Raw genomic sequence first — 16,366 nt, forward strand, 5'->3', positions numbered from 1 at the left:
ACCGTTTGGTCATAATGACCATCGTTATGTTTAGAGGAAAAAGGGGGAGGCTTGCAAGCCGAAGAACAACATCCCAACCGTGAAGCACAGGGGTGGCAGCATCATGTTGTGGGGGTGCTTTGCTGCAGGAGGGACTGGTGCACTTCACAAAATAGATGGCATTATGAGGCAGGACAATTATGTGGATATATTGAAGCAACATCTCAAGACATCAGTCAGGAAGTTAAAGCTTGGTTGCAAATGGGTCTTCCAAATGGACAATGACCCCAAGCATACTTCCAAAGTTGTGTCAAAATGGCTTAAGGACAACAAAGTCAAGGTATTGGAGTGGCCATCACAAAGCCCTGACCTCAATCCCATAGAAAATGTGTGGGCAGAACTGAAAAAGCGTGTGCGAGCAAGCAGGCCTACAAACCTGACTCAGTTACACCAGCTCTGTCAGGAGGAATGGGCCAAAATTCACCCTACTTATTGTTGGAAGCTTGTGGAAGGCTACCCGCAACGTTTGACCCAAGTTAAAAAATGTAAAGGCAAGGCTACCAAATACTAATTGAGTGTATGTAAACTTCTGACTCACTGGGAATGTGATGAAAGAAATAAAATATGAAATAAATCATTCTTTCTACTATTATTCTGACATTTCACATTCTTAAAATAAATTGGTGATCCTAACTGACCAAAGACAGGGAATTTTTGATAGGATTAAATATCATGAATTGTGAAAAACTGAGTTTAAATATATTTGGCTAAGGTGTATGTAAACTTCCGACTTCAACTGTATATCTTATAAAGTTTAATTCGGAAGATGGTAACTCTTTAGACAACCTCTTCCGTGGTGCCTCAAATTCCTGATGAGTTAGTTGTTACATGATTCATTTAATCGGGTAACAATTAAACATAGTTAGTGAATTGATTTGCACTTGACGGCTGCGTGGTCCCATGGTGTTTATACTTGCATACTACTGTTTGTACAGATGAACGTGGTACCTTCAGGCACTTGGAAATTGCTCCCAGGGATGAACCAGATTTGTGGAGGGCCACAATTTTTTTCTGAGGTCTTGGCTGATTTCTTTTGATTTTCCCATGATGTCAAGCAAAGAGGTACTGAGTTTGAAGATAGGCCTTGAAATACATCCACAGGTACACCTCCAATTGACTCAAATGATGTCAATTCGCCTATCAGAAGCTTCTAAAGCCAGGACATCATTTTCTGGAATTTTCCAAGCTGTTTAAAGGCACAGTCAACTTAGTGTATGTAAACTTCTGACCCACTAGAATTGTGATACAGTGAATTATAAGTGAAATAATCTGTCTGTAAACAATTGTTGTAAAAATGACTTGTGTCATGCACGAAGTAGATGTCCTATCCGACTTGCCAAAACTATAGTTTGTTTACAAGAAATTTGTGGAGTGGTTGAAAAACAAGTTTTAATGACTCCAACCTAAGTGTATGTAAACTTCCAACTTCAACTGTATATCTATTACATCGATAAACAGTCATCTTATTAATCATAACCTCTTATCATATCATCATTCTGAACAGGTGAGCTCCCAAGTGACGCAGCGGTCAAGGCACTGCATCTCAGTGCAAGAGGCATCACTACAGTACCTTATTCAAATCCAGGCTGCATCACATCCGGCTGTGATTGGGAGTCCCATAGGGTGACGCCCAATTGACCCAGCATCATCTGGGTTTGGCCGGAGTAGGCGTAGTCATTGTAAATCGGAATTTTGTCTTAACTGACTTGCCTAGTTAAATAAAAAGTTGTAACCTACTTGGATCTGCAAAAACCCCAGCCTTACTCATGATTCAGTGCTACACAAATTGGTTTAATTATTTATTTACTAGCTAACTAAATAATCACAAGATAACATACACACTTAATAAATGAGACAAAGGTCCCTAGCGGACTTTTAAAATATGGTGGCTTTCTACACCACGACATGGAAAAGGAACGAGAGAAAAAAAAATTGTAAGTCGCTCTGGATAAGAGCGTCTGCTAAATGACTTAAATGTAAATGTAAATGTAAAAAAACACTTATCGTCAATACATTTCAGAACTATTCTCACATTAATCATATAGTTTGCACACGAACCGCTGCCCATTTGGAATAAGAAATCGTGAATGTATTTACGTATGGGTGCCTTTGTTCGTTGTGTAGTCCTGAACAGAACTACAGAGTTCACTCTGTTCCATTCGCTCCTGAAGCTGCTTATTTGAAGATAAGCCAGCCAGCCGTGCCGATGGTTCCAGTGGGATGATGAGAGTATCGTACTACGGTGATTTGAAAAGAGTAGTAGGATGGTTTGAAGAGTTTGAGATATTTGATTCAGGACAGCTAATCAGCTGTAACAGTGATTGTCTGAGAAATGAATTCCTCGCCTACACCTCGTGTTGATTATTAAGGGTTCAGGATTTAGACCACTTTACACGCACAGCTACAACCTGGCAATGTTCTGGTCTGAAATGTTAATTCTTAGCCAGTCCTTTTAAGCACTCTGGTCAAAAAGGACGGGTCCATCAGGCTGACACACTCTTCTGACCTCACTCAGGGCATGGCTACTTAATGTGCAAAGGATATGATTGGAAGTTATCTCTTATGACTCCTTAAATCACATTCCTATCTTAACAAAAATAATGTCATATTTGTTCATATCATATGCACAATGTATTGGATGGAAACTTGACACATAAAGGGATATACTTTCCAAGTTACAGTATTTCGTCCATACAGTTTTTAATGAGATCACAAAATTAAAAACAATATGACATTTGTTTTCCATAGCTCCCCACTGACCATTCCCTACATTCTTATGTTAGAAATATTGTTCCAGTATTCACTTTTTTGAACGTGTTAGAGTTTCGACAGGAAACAAAGTACATTCCTTTCGCCAAAGCTGGAGGGGATAAGAGAGAGTCTTCTTCTACCTTAATTTACGATAGGGTGTGGAGGTGTCAAAACCCCCACACCAGTTCCCTCCTCCCCTCTGCGGGTGAGAGGAGGTCTGGTTATTGTCAACTATTGCCAAGCTGATCTAACCCATTGTGATCCTCACAGGACAGTCATGACATGATCAATGATGTTTACTCTCGGGTACGGCCGGATATTGGGAGGTCGTTATTTGCAGATGATGGGGACTTATGGAAGAGGGGAGGAAATGTGCCATACATAGTCAGGAAGGTACAGGAAGCAATTGACGAGGTAGAGCGGTGGGCATTAATGTGGGGATTCAGGTTCTCTGTAGAGAAAACTCAGACAGTGTTCTTTACCAGGAGGAAGGTAGTAGATGAGGTATGCTTGAGGGTATATGGGAGAAACTTGGAGAGGGTGAGGGCCTTCAGGTTGCTTGGGGTATACTTTGATACTAGACTGACCTGGGCAGAACACATTGAGAGAGTGGTGGGAAAGTGTTAGAAGGTGCTAAATGTGATGCGCTGTCTGACAAGGAAGGAGTGGGGGGCTGGGCGTTCCTCATTGAGGACCATGTATGTTGCATTGATCCGATCTGTAGTAGACTATGGCAGCATAGCGTATGGTTCGGCAGCCCGGGCCTCATTGGAAAGGCTAGATGTCATACAGGGGCAAAAATATGTAGTGGGCAGTTTCGGAACTCCTCAGTGGCTGCACTACAGGTGGCGATGGGGGATAGGCCATTGCAGATAAGGAGACAGCAGCTGGCAATGAATTAATGGGTTAACCTACAGGGAAATGTGGTGTCTCATCCTGCGAAAGGGATTTTACAGGCATGCTGGGAACATGAGTGAAGACAGAACACAAGCTTTGGGTGGTTGGGTAATTCCCAGGCGAAGGAGATGGGACTGTATGGGAGGGAGTTTAGTCCAAAGGTAGCTATCCCTGTGAATCCACCATGGCTACTCCCACCTCCAGTAGTTGATCTAGAAGTGTTGGAGAGACTACAGAAACGTATTACAGATCATATGGATGTGTACACGGCGGAGCTGATGGCAATACTGTTGGCTTGCAGTTGGTGGAGAAAGTCAAGCCAGACATAGTAGTTATTTGCTCTGATTCATGTGCGGTGTTGATGAGTATCCAGTCCTTTAGCTCACGTAGCAGAGAAGACATGCTTTATGACGTGCTACAAACCCATGGCAGGATTAGACAAATGGGTATACAGATAAGATTTACTTGTGTCCCAGCCTATGTGGGGGTGGAGGGGAACAAGGCAGTTGATGTACTGGCTAAACAAGCACTTAGTAGTGGAGATGTTGATGTGGTAGTTTTAATGCGCAAGGCAGAGGCAAAAATACTGATTTGGACAGTGATGGTGCAGAGATGACAGGAGCAGTGGAATAGAGATACTAAGGGAAGGCATTTCTTTCAAGTACAGAGGAAATTCGGCGAGGGGAGATTGGCAGGAAAGGACAGAAGAAAGGAGGCTATTTTTACAGGATTAGAGTGTGACACAGCGGATTGAATAATACCTTAAATGTAATCGGAAAGCATCCAACAGGAAAGTGTGATTATTGCCAGGAAACAGAGACCGTGGAGCATGTATTGCTACAGTGTGGGTAGTATCAGAGGGAAAGAGAGAGGCTGAGATCTAGTATGAGGGAGAAGGGGGTATAGGAAATGTGTTTAAAGAATATATTGACAAGAACGTCATTAGAAATAGTCTCAAATAGTTTGTTATATTTTTAAGAGCAACGGGGCTGGCAGGATTTAGTTTCTCCCTGTCTCTGGTCCGCACTCCAGTACAGTAGGTGGCGGTAATGCACCATAACGTTGGATGCCAACCAGCGAGAAACCTCACCGAAGAAGAAGAATAAGAAGGGCGAAGCAACGCGAAGGTATTTTTTTCTAAAATTAACATTTTGTTTATTAGATTGAAGAGCACATATATCGGTTTGTACAACTAATAGCCAAATAAACACTTGGGTAACGTTTGTTTTGGTTTAGCTATTCAGTTCTGCAATGTCAGCTAAATAGCTAGCTAGCTATGCCACACGTGAAATAGTTGGCTTGCTAACTGATAGGTTAACGTTAGCCATTGTTGTTAGAACTGGCTAACCATGTTGTATTTTGTTTCAGTTCGCGCCGCAGACGTGTTGGTCTTAGCTATTATCATTAAACCACGCCAACTGTTACTAATTAATTGGCTAGCTTACTAGATAGATGCTGGCTTTGATTGCTAGTTAGCTAGCTCTCTGCCAACCGAACTAAAGTTGGCTAGCTAGCTACAATGCAAGAGCGAAGTATCAAGACGGGGTATAGTCATTAGTGTACACCGTAGCAAACAGTTGCAAAACGTTTCGCAACGTAAACGAGTTTTTATTGGACACAGGTCAGTTCTTCATATTGAATACACCCCAGCTAGCCACTGTACTGGAATGTTCTGTTGTGGTTCTTGTTTTATGCTCATCACATTCTTACCAGAATAGACGATAATAAACCTAGTTTAAAACCTCTTATAAAGTTGGATTTGTAGCATAAACTGGGAATTTTATGTTTTTGATTATGATTGTTTCATATGTGCAAAGTCGTTAAAACGATGTCCACTTTAACAACATATTTTAGCCATTAAATAGTATAGCATGCCTACATCTTATATCAATAAATCAAATGTATTTATAAAGCCCTTCTTACATCAGCTGATGTCACAAAGTGCTGTACAGAAACCCAGCGTAAAACCCCAAACAGCAAGCAATGCAGATGTAGAAGCACGGTGGCTAGGAAAAACTCCCTAGAAAGGCCAGAACCTAGGAAGAAACCTAGAGCGGAACCAGGGTATGAGGGGTGGCCAGTCCTCTTCTGGCTGTGCCGGGTGGAGATTATAACAGAACATGGCCAAGATGTTCAAATGTTCATAAATGACCAGCAGGGTCAAATAATAGTAATCACAGTGGTTGTAGAGGGTGCAACAGGTCAGCACCTCAGGAGTAAATGTCAGTCGGCTTTTCATAGCCAATCATTCAGAGTTTCTCTACCACTCCTGCTGTCTCTAGAGAGTTGAAAACAGCAGGTCTGGGACAAGGTAGCATATCCGGTGACCAGGTCAGGGCTCCATAGCTGCAGGCATAACAGTTGAAACTGGAGCAGCAGGTGGACTGGGGACAGCAAGGAGTCATCAGGCCAGGTAGTCCTGAGGCATGGTCCTAGGGCTCAGGTTGTCCGAGAGAGAGAAAAGCATACTTAAATTCACACAGGACACCGGATAAGACAGGAGAAATACTCCAGATATAACAGACTGACCCTAGCCCCCCGACACATAAACTATTGCAGCATAAATACTGGAGGCTGAGACGGAATGGGTCAGGAGAGCTATACATCTTATAGCCAAGCTATACATAAACTATTGTTTACCAAATACTAGCTAGCTATATAATATTACGGAATCTCTTGTTTAGTTGTCAGCTGGCTAGTGTCTTGTGTAGCTGAATTCACTTGTACGTTCTCTAAATAGATGGCTAGACTTCTGACGGAGACTGAGATACTAGTATCAACAGATAAATACAAATGGGTAGCATTTTTCTACGTCTGTTTCTCTCAGGTAGGCCATGGCTCGCGGTCAACAGAAGATTCAATCCCAGCAAAAGAACGCCAAGGCGGCAGCTGCTAAGAAGAAGGGAGCGGCAGCAGACCAGAAGACTGCAGCCAAGGCAGCACTGGTCCACACCTGCCCCGTCTGTCGGGTGAGTGTTAGTGGTTGGTACTGTATGTGCCTTTAGTAGGCAGGCCAAACTCGTTTTGGTGATTCCTGGTATATCATCAAAATAAACTGCAGCATGTTTTTGTAATCATTGAGCCGTTTTTACCTGATTAAGTACATAACCATTAGAAATTAATGTTGAACGTTTAATAAAATAGTCCTAAAACTTCAGTTGAAAATGATGGTGGTGCTGCATTCTGTTGACAATGTGTCCAAATCAATAACCAATATGCAGAAACAGTTTGTTATATTGAAGACCTAAACATAAAATGTACTATCTGCTCATACATGTGCAACAATAATAATCATAGTACTTTTGTGTTAACGGCACACACACCAAAAACCCTGTTTTGACAAGTGACAAATAACTGATATCAATTAGGGGGGAAATCAGGTTGTATGCGCTCTTGAAACCCACAATACATTTTTTTTTGAACATGGAAACTGGAGGTTTTTTACATCACTGGTTAGAGAACAACTTGCAGAATCAAATCAAGTTTATTTATATAGCCCTTCGTACATCAGCTAATATCTCGAAGTGCTGTACAGAAACCCAGCCTAAAACCCCAAACAGCAAGCAATGCAGGTGTAGAAGCACGGTGGCTAGGAAAACTCCCTAGAAAGGCCAAAACCTAGGAAGAAACCTAGAGAGGAACCAGGCTATGAGGGGTGGCCAGTCCTCTTCTGGCTGTGCCGGGTGGAGATTATAACAGAACATGGCCAAGATGTTCAAAATGTTCATAAGTGACAAGCATGGTCAAATAATAAATCAGGAGACGGTCAGATAGATTTTTGGAGTGATTCATTTTGTTTTGGGGTCGACCAAGACAGGAAGACAAATGCAACACTTATTTGTGAATCACTCATATCGATATCACATTGAAATCAATTGTGCGAGAGGGGGAGATGAGGTTGCACGTCCTGTTAAAACTAACACCTGCTCAAAAACCAAACGGAATCTGGGAATAATGTGTACATCACTGGTTAGAGGACAGTTTGTAGTAGACAGCTAGCTAGGCCTACATTTAGAAGTGTTGCATTTTGATTCAAGTGTAATGCAACACTTTTTTTGTTAATCACTTCCATCAATGTCACGTTGAAATCAATAGAACGGGGGTGTAGCGCTGTTTGAGCTAACACTATTCACACTTGGAATAAACTATACATAGTTGGTTAGGTCAACTTGTAGCGGGTTTACATCTATATCTTGGAATGTCAGGTGTTGATTTCAGGAGGGAACAGACCACTTTTTGTTAGTTATCTTTAACTTAAACGAATCACGACGCAACATAGGATATCAACAGTGACAACGGTTAGCTTCTATTTAAGTGACAGTTTGACTGTCATATCCATGTATTGGTGTGTGACCATCGACTTTTATAGAGAGACAGCGTTTCATTTTCTGTGTCTTTTCATTAACTTATGTGGCATTTCTAAGTCCTGCATAACGCAGCGCGTGTGACAAAATCATCAGTAACAAACCAAAGATATTCATCTGTTTAAAGCAATCAATCATATGTCATCTTGAAAACTATACAGTGAGGGAAAAAAGTATTTGATCCCCTGCTGATTTTGTACGTTTGCCCACTGACAAAGAAATGATCAGTCTATAATTTTAATGGTAGGTTTATTTGAACAGTGAGAGACAGAATAACAACAAAAAAAGCCAGAAAAACGCATGTCAAAAATGTTACAAATTGATTTGCATTTTAATGAGGGAAATAAGTATTTGACCCCTCTGCAAAACATGACTTAGTCCTTGGTGGCAAAACCCTTGTTGGCAATCACAGAGGTCAGACGTTTTTTGTAGTTGGCCACCAGGTTTGCACACATCTCAGGAGGGATTTTGTCCCAATCCTCTTTGCAGATCTTCTCCAAGTCATTAACCTGTCTGGCTCTGGCGTTCCGCTAGCGGAACTCCTCCCACATTCCACTGAAAAGGCAGAGCGCGAAATTCAAAAGATATTTTTTAGAAATATTTAACTTTCACACATTAACAAGTCCAATACAGCAAATGAAAGATACACATCTTGTGAATCCAGTCAACATGTCCGATTTTTAAAATGTTTTACAGCGAAAACACCACATATATTTATGTTAGCTCACCACCAAATACAAAAAAGGACAGACATTTCACAGCACAGGTAGCATGCACAAAGCCAACCTAACTAACCAAGAACCAACCAAACTAACCAAGAAACAACTTCATCAGATGACAGTCTTATAATATGTTATACAATAAATCTATGTTTTGTTCGAAAAATGTGCATATTTGAGGTATAAATCAGTTTTACATTGCGGCTACCATCACAGCTACCGTCAGAAATAGAACCGAAGCAGCCAGAGTAATTACAGACACCAACGTCAAATACCTAAATACTCATCATAAAACATTTCTGAAAAATCGATGGTGTACAGCAAATTAAAGACAAACATCTTGTGAATCCAGCCAATATTTCTGATTTTTTTTAAAGTGTTTTACAGCGAAAACACAATATAGCATTATATTAGCTTACTACAATAGCCTACCACACTACCGCATTCATTCATCAAGGCACGTTAGCGATAGCAATAGGCACGTTGGCGATAGGGAATAAACCAGCAAAAGATATTAATTTTCACTAACCTTCATAAACCTTCATCAGATGACAGTCCTATAACATCAGGTTATACATACACTTATGTTTTGTTCGAAAATGTGCATATTTAGAGCTGAAATCAGTGGTTATACATTGTGCTAACGTAGCATCTTCTTCCCAGAATGTGCGGATATTTTTATGACACCAACTATTCTGACCAAATAACTATTCATAAACGTTACTAGAAAATACATGTTGTATAGGAAATGATAGATACACTAGTTCTTAATGCAATCGCCGTGTTAGAATTCTAAAAATAACTTCATTACGACATCCAGCTTAGGTATAGCGAGAGAGTGCCCAAACTCTGGGCGCAAACGACTATTTCACATGTTCGACAGATATATGAAATAGCATCATAAAATGGGTCCTACTTTTGATGATCTTTCATCAGAATGTTGTACAAGGGGTCCTTTGTCGGGAACAATCGTTGTTTGGATTTAGAATGTCCTCTTCTCCAGTCAATTAGCACGGAAAGCTAGCAAAGTGGCGCTAAGCTCTCCTTCCTGAACAAAGGCACACAACGCAACACGCCTAACGTCCCGAATAAATTTCAATAATATAATAAAACTATATTGAAAAAACATACTTTACGATGATATTGTCACATGTATCAAATAAAATCAAAGCCGGAGATATTAGTCGTCCATAACGACAGCTTATCAGAAGGAAAATCCAGGTCCCTTCTCGCGCTCTCCAGAAAACAGGAAACTGGTGACACGTCATGCCAAGAGCTATTATTCAACCCCAGATCAAGTTACACACTCAATTTCTTCTCTCACTGCTTGTCGACATCTAGTGGAAGACGTATGAAGTGCATGTATTCTAATAAATATCAAGGACATTAATAGGCAGGCCCTAGAACAGTGCATCGATTTCAGATTTTCCACTTCCTGTCAGGAAGTTTGCTGCAAAAGGAGTTCTGTTTTACTCACAGATATAATTCAAACGGTTTTAGAAACTAGAGAGTGTTTTCTATCCAATAGTAATAATAATATGCATATTGTACGAGCAAGAATTGAGTACGAGGCCGTTTAAATTGGGCACGATTTTCCCCCAAAGTGAAAACAGCGCCCTCTGTCCTCAACAGGTTAAGGTTTCGAGGCTGACGTTTGGCAACTCGAACCTTCAGCTCCCTCCACATATTTTCTATGGGATTAAGGTCTGGAGACTGGCTAGGCCACTCCAGGACCTTAATGTGCTTCTTCTTGAGCCACTCCTTTGTTGCCTTGGTCGTGTGTTTTGGGTCATTGTCATGCTGGAATACCCATCCACGACCCATTTTCAATGCCCTGGCTGAGGGAAGAAGGTTCTCACCCAAGATTTGACGGTACATGGCCCCGTCCATCGTCCCTTTGATGCGGTGAAGTTGTCCTGTCCCCTTAGCAGAAAAACACCCCCAAAGCATAATGTTTCCACCTCCATGTTTGACGGTGGGGATGGTGTTCTTGGGGTCATAGGCAGCATTCCTCCTCCTCCAAACACGGTGAGTTGAGTTGATGCCAAAGAGCTCCATTTTGGTCTCATCTGACCACAACACTTTCACCCAGTTGTCCTCTGAATCATTCAGATGTTCATTGGCAAACTTCAGACGGGCATGTATATGTGCTTTCTTGAGCAGGGGGACCTTGCGGGCGCTGCAGGATTTCAGTCCTTCACGGCATAGTGTGTTACCAATTGTTTTCTTGGTGACTATGGTCCCAGCTGCCTTGAGATCATTGACAAGATCCTCCCGTGTAGTTCTGGGCTGATTCCTCACCGTTCTCATGATCATTGCAACTCCACGAGGTGAGATCTTGCATGAAGCCCCAGGCCGAGGGAGATTGACAGTTCTTTTGTGTTTCTTCCATTTACGAATAATCGCACCAACTGTTGTCACCTTCTCACCAAGCTGCTTAGCGATGGTATTGTAGCCCATTCCAGCCTTGTTGTTCTACAATCTTGTCAATGACATCCTTGGAGAGCTCTTTGGTCTTAGCCATGGTGGAGAGTTTGGAACCTGATTGATTGATTGCTTCTGTGGACAGGCGTCTTTTATACAGGTAACAAACTGAGATTAGGAGCACTCCCTTTAAGAGTGTGCTCCTAATCTCAGCTCGTTACCTGTATAAAAGACACCTGGGAGTCAGAAATCTTTCTGATTGAGAGGGGGTCAAATACTTATTTCCCTCATTAAAATGCAAATCAATTTGTAACATTTTTGACATGCGTTTTTCTGGATTCTTTTGTTGTTATTCTGTCTCTCACTGTTCAAATAAACCTACCATTAAAATTATAGACTGATCATTTCTTTGTCAGTGGGCAAACGTACAAAATCAGCAGGGGATCAAATACTTTTTTCCCTCACTGTACACTTTTATACTAGCAGCAACAATCTGAGGTAAAATGGATGTGTAATTCCACCACATTTTCTGGGGGGGAAATGCAGGCTTGTGTAAGTTATTAACACAAACTGTCCACATTAGGGAAATTAGCAGAATATACCATTTACTATGGCAAAATATTTCAACATGTCCATTTAAGATGATAGTATACACTATATATACAAAAGTATGTGGACACCCCGTCAAATTAGTGGATTCGGCTATTTCAGCCACACCCCATGCTGACAGGTGTATAAAATCGAGCACAGAGCCATGTAATCTCCATAGACAGACATTGGCTGAAGAATGGCCTTACTGAAGAGCTCAGTGACTTTCAACATGGCACCACCTTTTCAACAAGTCAGTTAGTCAAATTTCTGGTCTATGCCCCGGTCAACTATAAGTGCTGTTATTGTGAATTGGAAACGTCTATGAGCAACAGCGGCTCAGCCGTGAAGTGGTAGGCCACACAAGCTCACAGAACGGGAGCTTGTGTCCTCGGTTGCAACACTCACAACCAAGATCCATGCTGCCTCTGGAAGCAACTTAAAAATAAAGGAGAGCCGCACACTCTAGGAGCTCAGATGCAAAAATATTTAATTTACCAACGTTTCGACAGGCAAGCTGTCTTCATCAGGGTACAATCACAGACACTGCGGGATGACTCGTTTATATATAGTGTCAAGACACAGGTGTCTGTAATCATGGCCAAGAGTGGCCTAATATCATTGGTTAATTTCTCAAATATTAAAATGGCATAGAAAGAGCAACATACAATAAATAAAAATGGATAGCATACGATCATAGACTCACTTAAGACCACACAAGCCGACAAACAACCACAATGGCAAAGTCACAACAATCACAAGAATGGCTTCAGATCAAAGTCCACGTTAAGACCGAAGGGAGCAAGGGTCTTTAAGTTAAAGATCCAAGCAGCCTCTCGTTTTAACAATAAATTATCAAGGTCACCCCCTCTCCTAGGGAGGGTGACATGTTCGATGCCAATATAACGCAGAGACGAAATCGAGTGGCCTGCCTCCAAAAAGTGGGCCGCAACTGGGTAGGTCAAGTTTTGGCACCTAATGGTGCTACGATGCTCTGAGATACGTACTTTTAATTCATGCTTTGTTTTACCCACACAATTTTTACCACAAGGACAAGTTATAAGATAAATAACTTCCTTAGTAGAGCACGTAATTACACCTTTGATTGGGATCGATTGTGACGTTGCCTCGAAGCAACGTCACAAGAACTGTTTATCGGGTGCTTTATGAAATGGGTTTGCATGGCCGAGTCGCCGCACACAAGCCTAAGATCACCATTCACAATGCCAAGTCTCGGCTGGAGGGGCGTAAAGCTCGTCGCCATGGTACTCTGGAGTAGTGGAAATGCGTTCTCTGGAGTGATGAATCACGCTTCAAAATCTGGCAGTCTGACGGACAAATCTGGTTTTGGCCGATGCCAGGAGAACTCTACCTGCCCCAATGCATAGAGCCAACTGTAAAGTTTGGTGGAGGAGGAATAATGGTCTGGGGCTGTTTCATGGTTCGGGCTAGGCCCCTTAGTTTCAGTGAAGGGAAATCTTAACGCTACAGCATACAATGTGCGTCCAACTTTGTGGCAACAGTTTGAAGGCTTTTTCCTGTTTCAGCATGCACCCATGCGCAAAACGAGGTCCATACAGAAATGGTTTGTTGAGATCGGCGTGGAAGAACTTGACTGGCCTGCACAGAGCTCTGACCTCAACTACATCGAACACCTTTGGGATGAATTGGAACGCCGACTGCGAGCCTGGCCTATTGCCGAAGTTCAGTGCCCGAACTCACTAATGCTCTTGTGGCTGAATGGAAGCAAGTCCCCACAGCAAGCCTTCCCAAAAGAGTGGAGGCTATTATAGCAGCAAAGGGGGTACCAACGCCATATGCCCATGATTTTGGAATGAGATGTTCGACGAGCAGCTGTCCACATACTTTTGGTCATGTAGTTTGTTGCCCACTGGCAAACTATTGCAACAATGACATCTCTTTCTCACTCATTTAACTATTTAGAGAGTAAAATAATGCTCTCAACCACAATTTAACCGGGCGCTCTAGACTAGAGCCTCCATAGTCTGTACAGCAGCCTGAACGTTTGACATCTCTACCTTTTTTAGGTTTCTCTTTGTGTCTAGTCCATTATACTGGCCTGTGTGATGTGTAGTACTTTGATGCATTTTATTGCTTTGTTTATTGTTTGTCACCTGAAAATTCGGTCTCAGCCAACAATTGTTGATATCCTCCGTCCCTTACCTGACCCTTACAGACGCAGGTGCCTGACCCGAAGACGTTCAAGCAGCACTTTGAGAGCAAGCATCCCAAATCCCCAATGCCCCCAGAGCTGGATGATGTTGAGGCTTAAAAGACCAACACACACAATGGACCTACAGCTGGGTTAAGATGCTCTCATCATTCAGACTCCCAGTATACATGTTAGAAGCAAACTCTTTCCCTATGCTAAAGTTGTATATTGTATTACTCAATATTGTGGATATGTTGTCACTCATCGCCTTTCATGTTGTGATTCACAGACACGGGATGACCACGATTAGAGCGCTGCAACTGGAACTAAATGGTGTCAAGAGACAAAACACTGAGGCTCCTGGACATGGGTGGGGGAATATGTGTGACAATGACCTAAAATGGGGGCAGAAGCACACCAGCACCCCATCTTATATGTCCAACCACCCCTCAACTTCAAGCACCCACCCATTGAAGCACCCATCTTAATTATATGAGCCCACTCTACCTACTTTCCTTTTCCCTATGCTGCTTCCTTCATTAATTCCTGATTCAATAACATCTAGACTGTTACACGTCTAAAAGTGTCATGGTGTTAGTGTTTTTCCAACTTTTTCTCATTTGTGTACCGCTGTCTTACTTTTACCCCCAACTCTTTTCTATACCTCCTCCCATACACTCTTGTGCAAATCATTTCTGCTTTCTTTGAGAATGGTGTCATAGTGGAAAAGATGTGTTAATTGCCCAAGACTGAGCCTTGTTCTGCCTGTAAAAAGCCCTGGTCGACACAGTGCCAAAATCACTTTTGATAGTCGCCGGGTCCACGTTGTAACAATTGTATTTTGCATTTGACCATTTCCAAGAACTGTAGCAATATATATGAAAGCATTCCTTTGCCTATTTGATCCATTCTGAAGGAAAGCAGTGAATATGTTTTGTGTGTGTGAGAGAATATGTATGCCTTGTAATGCAAGCAGAAAATGTGTTACTTCCAAATGCAAGTTAAACGCCATTCCGTCTATAGTGATACCAGACAAATGCATACTTATAAGTATTTTCAAATGTATTTCCAATATACTGAAATGCTATGTAGCTGAACAGGGGTGACTGTCAAGGATTGGAGTTTCTGGAGGTCTGTGTTCACTGGCATTTCCTCTCACTTTTGCATCAAATCAACCTCTACAATATATATTCTACTTATTTTATTACAAAAATAGCAGTACACAGTCCTCCATAAATATATTGACAATGACACATTCCTGTGTATTGGATCCTCTGTACATAGAAAAACTGCAAAAAAATAGAATGACATTTGCCATTGCTACTAACTTGTACTGGTTAAAAGTATAATTAAAGAAATGCAAAAAAAATGTGTAGTAATTTTTGTCACGCACTTATGGTCCATATATTTAGTGTTTTAATTGAACCATGTGAAGTACATCTAAAAGAGACAATGAGAAATTCATGGTTCAACAAGACAACATAGCCATCAAAAGGGTAGAAATGTAGCATTGTATTTATGTCACAGTACTTTACAGCTTTGATTGGATGCATAGAATATATGACAATGGGTGATGTAATTATCTGAATTACTGTAGATTTGAATAGTTTAAGAGTGAAGTATGGTTATCCTTCTTTATGAAAGAGGCAATGGGTGTTATTCATATACCATTCTCATACTCAAAATCAATGTTTTATACTGAACAAAAATATAAACACAACATGGAATGTGTTGGTTTCATGAGCTGAAGTAAAATATTCCAGGAATGTTTCATAAGCACAAAAAGTTTATTTCTCAAATTTTGTGCATAATTCGTTTATATCCATGTTAGTGAGCATTTCTTCTTTGCCAAGATTATCCATCCACCTGACAGGTGGGGCATTTCAATAAACTGATTAAACAGCATGATCATTAGACAAGTGCACCTTGTGCTGGGGACAATAACAGGCCACCTTAAAATGTGCAGTTTTGCCATAACTGACTTCAGTGGACAAATGCTCACCTTTGATCGCCACTGGCACGCTGAAGAAGTGTGCTCTTCACGGATGAATCCTGCGTCGCTGATGTCAACGTTGTGAACAGAGTACCCCATGGTGGCGGTGGGGTTATGGTATGGGGAAATAAACTACGGACAACAAACACAATTGCATTTTATCGATGGCAATTTGAATGCACAGAGATACTGCTATGAGATCCTGAGGCCCATTGCTGTGCCAGTAATCCACTGCCATCACCTCATATTTCAGGATGATAATGCGTGGTCCCATGTCGCAAGGATCTGTACACAATTCCTGGAAGCTGAAAATATCCAAATTCCTCCATGTCCTGCATACTCACAAGCATGTTTGGGATGCTCTGGATCGACGTGCACGACAGCGTGTTCCAGTTCCTGCCAAAATCCAGCAACTTTT

At 41.6% G+C, this 16,366-nt stretch overlaps 1 protein-coding gene across 2 annotated transcripts; it reads left to right on the forward strand.

Annotated features, from left to right (window-relative positions):
- The first annotated feature begins 4,741 nt into the window (after positions 1 to 4,741).
- LOC120027295 (zinc finger protein 706-like) lies at positions 4,742 to 15,324 on the forward strand. Of its 2 annotated transcripts, none has more exons than XR_005473279.1 (4): positions 4,742 to 4,814; positions 6,515 to 6,656; positions 13,980 to 14,145; positions 14,245 to 15,324. XR_005473279.1 is itself a non-coding variant. In XM_038972215.1 (4 exons), exons 2-3 carry the CDS (start codon positions 6,522 to 6,524, stop codon positions 14,073 to 14,075), a joined length of 231 nt encoding a protein of 76 aa, XP_038828143.1. In that variant the 5' UTR covers positions 4,742 to 4,814; positions 6,515 to 6,521; the 3' UTR covers positions 14,076 to 14,107; positions 14,245 to 15,324. The 2 variants fall into 2 exon arrangements, 1 of the variants encoding a protein (XP_038828143.1); XM_038972215.1 differs by having other exon boundaries at positions 13,980 to 14,107.
- Positions 15,325 to 16,366: the final 1,042 nt, after the last annotated feature.

The sequence above is a fragment of the Salvelinus namaycush genome, chromosome 32 (genome assembly GCF_016432855.1).
Source record: "Salvelinus namaycush isolate Seneca chromosome 32, SaNama_1.0, whole genome shotgun sequence".
In the NCBI taxonomy this organism is placed as follows: Eukaryota; Metazoa; Chordata; class Actinopteri; order Salmoniformes; family Salmonidae; genus Salvelinus; species Salvelinus namaycush.